Source organism: Myotis lucifugus, unplaced genomic scaffold (genome assembly GCF_000147115.1).
Source record: "Myotis lucifugus unplaced genomic scaffold, Myoluc2.0 scaffold_5001, whole genome shotgun sequence".
In the NCBI taxonomy this organism is placed as follows: domain Eukaryota; kingdom Metazoa; phylum Chordata; class Mammalia; order Chiroptera; family Vespertilionidae; genus Myotis; species Myotis lucifugus.
Window position 1 is genome coordinate 1 of NW_005876049.1, and position 6,773 is coordinate 6,773.

Consider the following 6,773-nt stretch of genomic DNA (forward strand, 5'->3'; position numbering starts at 1 on the left):
GGTAGGGGAGTTTTCTGTCATTATTTCTTCAAATAGGTTTTCAATATCTTGCTCTCTCTCTTCTTCTGGCACCCCTATAATTCGGATGTTGGTATGCTTGAAGCTGTCCCAGAGGCTCTTTACACTATCTTCATATTTTTGGATTCTTTTTTCATTTTGCTTTTCCGGTTGGGTGTTTTTGTTTCTTTGTATTTCAAATCCTATCGGATCATGAGAGAGGCTGGGATTCAGAGACCACCAGGTGTATCCACCACTGCCCGCCAGGGAGCACTGCCGAACCGTCTTCACCCCGCCACGCGGCCCAGGGACATTGACCGGGTCTGACACAGACTGTTCCGCTCCAGCGGTCGGTTGTTTCTGGCCGGGGCAGCCGTGATGGGCTCAAAGGTCTAGAGACTAAAAGCCAAATTGCCGCAATAAACCGAACCGTGTGCAAACAGGGACTTACGTGGTCGTCGTAAATGGTCAGCGCGGCCTCATACTCGCCCTGGAAAAGTGAAGTTCCGTGGTTACTGCCCAGAGGGTGAGGTGTGACCGGAGGAATGACCGGGAACGCGCCGCGCCCAGGTCCCCGCGCTACGGAGGGGTGGGCGAGCCTGGTGCGGACCTGGGGAGGGGAGCTCGGCCGCCTCTGCCCTGGCCTGCGCGTCCGGTCACGGGAGACGGACGCAGCCTCGCTGCTAAGGGGACGCTTGTCACAGCACATTCTTCGTACAAGCGCTTGTCCAGCTGCGGCCAGCTCCCTCCTGTACCCCCTCGTCTCCTCTCTGCGCTCCTCCCTGCACACGCGGCTGCGATCACCGCTCCCGCAGGGCAGCGTGTCACCGTGGGCTCCGTGTCCCCGCACGGTCCGTCTCCCCAGCACTCCTCATCGGGCACTTAGGGGGCGTCCACAGTCTCTCTGAGAAGCAGCTTAGAGTGGAGCCAGTGGCAGACCCAGTGGGGACCAGGCGTCCCCCCTCCTGGCTCCCCTGGGGCAACGCATCGGGAGCGTCCTGGGCTCAGCAGGTCACCCAGCAACAGGGACACTTGGTCCGAGGTGTGGCCGCAGGCTGCACACGACACGGCTGGTCTCCAAGTGCAGGCGGTGCCGGTGCGGGGGGTGGTTCAGGCCTGAAAAGCTATCAAAACCACGCAGCCTCTCCCACATGGGGACAGCCCGGCCGGCCTGGCTCGGTGGGGAGGGATCGGCCCGTGGACCGAAGGGTCTCGGGTTCAATTCCCGTCCAGAGCGTGTACCTCGGTTGCAGGCTCGATCCCCGGCCCCGGTCAGGGTGCAAATGGAAGGCAACCGATCGAGGTGTCTCTCTCACATCGATGTGTCTCTCTCTCCCCCCTCCTTCCTCCCTTCCACTCTCAAAAAAAAAAAAAATCAATGGGAAAAATATCCTGGGGTGAGGATAGTAAATAAATAAATGTGCAAACACACAGTAGGGCTCCGCGGGACGTGAGGGCAGCGAAGGGCGGAAAAGCGTGTCTCTCTCCAAACAGCTTCGAGGGAAACACGCCAGGCGTCTTACCTTTTCAATCAGATACAAAGCCCAGTGCCAGTAATTGTGACAAGCAAGCATGTCCGAGCCCTGGGGAGAGAGGAGAGAATCGGAAACGTCCCACAGCCCCTGGGAGAAAGGCCCGGATGTTGGCTTCTGTAGACCCCACACCCTGGAGTGTGGGAACACTTCCCGGGCGCCCCGCGAGGCCGGTCTGAGCCCGCGTTCCCACGCCGCCTCCTTCAGCGCCAGGGACGGCGGGTCGATGCCTGCGCTTGCTGAGGAGCCTGAGGCTGGGGAGCCAGCCACGGGTCAGCCCGAGCGAGGAGGCAGAGGAGCAGGGGTCACCCAGCTCCTCACCCACCTGCCTTGTGTGTGGGGTGAAGTGAACAGGAAATCACCCAGCACAGGGCCCACCGTGTCCACCTGCACAGGGCCCGCCGTGTCCACCCAGCACAGGGCCCACCGTGTCCACCTGCACAGGGCCCGCCGTGTCCACCCAGCACAGGGCCCACCGTGTCCACCTGCACAGGGCCCGCCGTGTCCACCCAGCACAGGGCCCACCGTGTCCACCTGCACAGGGCCCACCGTGTCCACCCAGCACAGGGCCCACCGTGTCCACCCAGCACAGTGCCCACCCAGTCCACCTGCACAGGGCCCACCGTGTCCCCCAGGGCCAGGGAGCCGGGGTCCACCTGCACAGGGCCCACCGTGTCCACCCAGCACAGGGCCCACCGTGTCCACCTGCACAGGGCCCACCGTGTCCACCCAGCACAGGGCCCACCATGTCCACCCAGCACAGGGCCCACCGTGTCCACCTGCACAGGGCCCACCGTGTCCACCTGCACAGGGCCCACCGTGTCCACCTGCACAGGGCCCACCGTGTCCACCCTGCACAGGGCCCACCGTGTCCACCCAGCACAGGGCCCACTGTGTCCACCCAGCATAGGGCCCACCATGTCCACCCAGCACAGGGCCCACTGTGTCCACCCAGCACAGGGCCCACTGTGTCCACCCTGCGCAGGGCCCACCGTGTCCACCTGTGCAGGGCACCTGACTAAGCCGCCAGGGCCAGGGAGACGGGGAACTCCTACAGGGGTTGGTGAGCCCCCAGCAGGGGGGCAGGTGGACGCCTGGACGCCAGCCCTTCCTTCTACCGCCTGCCGTGCAGCCGCCTCCTCCTCGCGGGCACCACCTCCATCCCCTGGAAAGGGCCTGGCAGCCCCTCCATGGCCCCTGGCCTCTCTGCACCTGTGCTGAGGACGCAAGCTGCCGACCCCTCTCCGTCCCTGGGGTTTCAGAGACAACGGAGATGTGTAATTCCATCAGTTACCAACTGGTGTCTCTGCTCAGGCTGGCCCTTGGCTGGGGTACCGCCCTGCTCCCCCTCCTTCACCTGCAAACTCCTACACATCCTTCATCACCCAGCTCAAAGGCTGCCTTCGCCAGGAAGCCTTCCCTGACCACGTCCCCTCAAGCCCAGTTCGGTCGGATGCCTCCCTGGGTGCTCACTCCCCCGCAGGCCCTGGCCTGGGTGGCCCGTGGGCTGCCGGGAGCCTGCTCGCTGGGCTTGACCAGGTCTCCTGAGGACAGAGAAGTCCAGGCTGGGCTCTCAGCGGGGTCCCCGGGGCCAGCACAGCCGGGGACAGTGGCTGGAGGAGGAAAGCGCATCCCAGGCCACACTCTCCCTTCCAGAGCTGCCCGGCCAGGCCGGAGGCCGCCCGCAGACACGGCAGGGGACAGACGCAGACGGCAGGTGACGCGAGCCGGTCGGGAGTCGACCCCAGGAGCCCGAGCCGCCTCATCTTATATGTTTGGAACCGACACCCAAGGGAGCTCGCGTGGGGCCAGGGCTTCAGAGCTGTCACCGCAGCAGGTGTAAGAGGAGGACCCCGAGGCTCGGACGGTCACGTTCACGCCCAGGACAGAGCCAGGCCAGCAAAGCAGGGTCTCGGGAGACATGTGCACGGAAGGAGCTGAACGCCGCGGCCGGGCCCCTCCACCCCCCGCCTCCCTCCGTTCTGCCTGGACAAGCCTGGCCCAGCCGGGAGGGGCTGCACGCTGCTCCCCCACCCCCAGACCCAGGGCTCCCCGGAACCAGCAGTCAGTATCTGTGTGGGGAGCCCCAGGCAGGTCCCGCAGGGGCCCCCAGGCTCTCCCGTCCCCGGAGCTGGGGGGCCCTTCGGAGACCTGAGTGTGAGCGCAGGGGCTCACAGCTCTCACCGTCACGTCCGCCTGCCGCCCGCACCGCTGCCGAGAACCCGGGTCGCCCCCTGTCGTCACCGAGGCCCCTGACGGACGGCGGTCACACCAGGACTCCACCCTCCGTCGGAAACGCCCGACGTCAGACGCATGTATCCCACGCACTGACCCCCGGCCCCCGGCTCAGCGCGGCCCACCCTAAAGGTGCCCGGGGACCGCCTCAGCCCGCGCTCGGGCGACCACCGACACGAACCTGTTCTCCGATCAAGTGCCAGCGTCTCATGAGCTTTATCACGCGTATCTCTGTGGGTGAGCGCCAGCCGCAGGCCCAGGGTCCGGGGTTCCACTCAGGGCCCAGGGCACCTACCTCAGTTGCAGGCTCCACCTCGGCCCTGGTCGGGCGCGTGTGGAAGGCAACTAATCGATGTCTTTCTCACATCGATGTTTCTCTCTCTCTCTGTCTCCCCCTCCCTCCACTCTCTCTAAAAATTGATGGAAAAATATCCTCGGGGGAGGATTAACAACAACAAGGATAAATCAATAAGGCTCCATGGCCCCATAAAAACACACACCCTAATGCTAATCCTCGGGAGTCAGGGGCCACCTGTCCTTCCCACAGGCACGTCCCAGGCCGGGGAGCCGCCACGGACGCAGCCACCTGCGCCTGGTTCCCGGTGCTTCCGCGGTTTGCGCGGTCACTGAGCACCCGCCGCTCGGTCCAGCCCAGGCAGAGACCCTCTGTCCTGGCCAGCGGCGCCCTGGGGAACCCACACGGCAAAGAGAAGGGCAGGGCAGCCACCGCACCTGGACAGGTGGCCAGGCTGTGCCAGACGCAAGCCCAGGACGACAGGTGCACATGGAGGAGGAGGGCACCCTCTGAGCCACCACGGCCGGGACGCCGGGAGGGGGCAGGGAGGTCCAGCCCTGCCTCACAGGACGCCCACCCCAGGCCAGCCCTGCAGACCCTCCCTCGCCATCACCCACGCCCTGCGGCCCGGCGCTCCCTGAGCCCACTCCTGGCTGCCATGCGGAGCCCTCACGGTTCCCGCCTGTGCCAGGCTCTTTCCCTGGGCACTTCCTGTCCATTCCTTTTACCCCAAATGCCTCAGGCCAGGACCGACTCTAGAGTCACCTGCAAGACACTGACTGGCCCAGGGGACACTGTGGCCGGACAGAAACGCCTCCCCAAACACGAGTTCCCTGCGACCAAGCTGCACCGTAACTTCTGTCCACGATGCCCGGCTCAGCTCGGGGGGACGGGGTCGCCCGGGCAGGTGACCGCGGCCCGACGCCTACCTTCCAGTGGGCTTCCGAGCGCTGCATGAAGTCCAGCCCGGCCTTGACCTCCGCCTTCATCTCGTGAATGTGGGCCACAGTGTGCACCGACCACGCATCCGTGGGGGTCACAGACAACGCCTGGGGGGCGGGAAAGACGGGGGCGGATCAGTCAGGCTGCGGCTCGAGTTCCACACACGCGGCCTGAGCTGGAGGCCGGGCATCGGGCAGGGCCGGCGTGGGGACTGGGCTCAGCCTCAAACAAGAATGGCCCGAAGGCCGGACCTGCTGACCCCCTGCAGCTACCAAGGGCCGTCACACCCATTTCACAGATGGGACTGAGCGCTGGCCCGGGACCACCCAGCTGTCTTCCCACCGCCAGGGCGCGCCCAAGGGAAGGGCTGGCCGCGGGACCCTGCCCCCAGCCCCCAGCCAGGGCCACCAGAGCAGCCTCCGCTCCAATTGCGGCTCAACTCCCCGAGTGACATTAGTGACAGTAGTGAGGTCCGAGGTGGGAGCGCCCGCATTTCCATACGCTCCCGGCCTCCCAAGCTCTGGCTCCCGCAGGGTCAGGCGGGCTCTGCAGGCAGACAGAGTGGTGCCAGGGCCGCCCTCTGTGCCACCGGAGGGGCGGCCTCCCTGGCCTCGCTCGCCTTCCTCGCCTGTGGAGGTAGTTTGTGCTTCGTGGCTCCGCAGACCGGACCGCGGGAGGCGCTGTGACCGGTGGCAGCTGCTGTCACCACAAGCCCTTCCCCCCGAATCCTCGAGGAAACAGGCGCAGAGGGGGAACCTGGCCGGGGCCACCCATGAGCGGGTCCTCGTGCCCCTGCCCCACGGACGCCAGCCCTGAGGCCGGCACCTCGGGGAGCCACCCACCTCTTTGGCGAGCTTCTCCGCCTGGTCGTAGAGGTTGGTTTCCATCAACCCGAACGAGTAGATGCCTTTCACGTAGCTGAAGACAGAGCGACAGTCCTTTTTAGAAAGGGGACCGGGACCGTTCAACCCTCAGCACGACCTGCGCCGGCCGATGTGCCCCCACACGCCGTGTGCACACGTGTCCGAGCGCGGAGTCGGTGTGTGCGGAGGTGGTCACACCAGGAGGTGGGTTCCAAACCCGACGGCTGGTGCCCTGATAGCACGCGAGAGGAGAGCGAAGTAGACACAGACACACACAGGACAGACCCGCGTGAGGACCGGGCAGGAGGGGTAGCGCAGCCGTGAGCCAGGAACGCGAGGAAGCCCCGCCGGATCTGGGAGAGGCCGGGGATCCTCCCCAAGAGCCTTCGACGGGCCCCTGACCCCTGGGAGAGAATGAATCTGTGGTTTTAAGCCTCCCAGCCTGTGGCCGTGGTTCTGGCAGCGCCAGGAGCTGGTCCACTGGCCCTGTGCCAGGCACCACGCCACGTGCGGGGTCCCAGCGAGCGGATGCCCTGGCTGGGAGGGGCGGCGTGACCTTTATCATCTGTGTGACGGCTCCCAACCCAACCCCTGTCTCTGTGCTGGACCCTCTGCAATTCACATCCCACCTCCTAGGACGCCAAGGTCCCCACGGGGGCGACAAGGGTCTTTTCCCTCCTGCCCTCGGGGTGCTGCCCGCGAGGAGGGACAGTTCAGGGATAGCCCGGGGAGCTGTGGTGACCGCGGGCTGTCAGCAGCTTCTCCCCAGACCCCAGCTCCTGGAGGCGGGGGGCCCCGTCTGTCCAACTGGCCCTCGCCCCGGGCCCCGCTGAGCACGGGCTGGGCGACACAGCGCTGACTAACCACGCGCCTTCCTCGCCCCGTCACAACGGCACGAGCTCCCGCGCT

At 65.8% G+C, this 6,773-nt stretch overlaps 1 protein-coding gene across 1 annotated transcript in view; it reads right to left on the bottom strand.

Moving 5' to 3' along the window:
* Positions 1–279: 279 nt before the first annotated feature.
* TTC38 (tetratricopeptide repeat domain 38) overlaps positions 280–6,773 on the bottom strand; it is a gene marked incomplete at both ends in the record, with an annotated part of 8,767 nt that continues 2,273 nt past the window's right edge. The window contains 4 exons of the mRNA XM_006109011.3: positions 280–487; positions 1,521–1,580; positions 4,989–5,108; positions 5,844–5,919. Of these exons, the coding sequence (XP_006109073.3) occupies positions 280–487; positions 1,521–1,580; positions 4,989–5,108; positions 5,844–5,919 (464 nt within the window). The remainder of the gene's footprint in view (positions 488–1,520; positions 1,581–4,988; positions 5,109–5,843; positions 5,920–6,773) is intronic.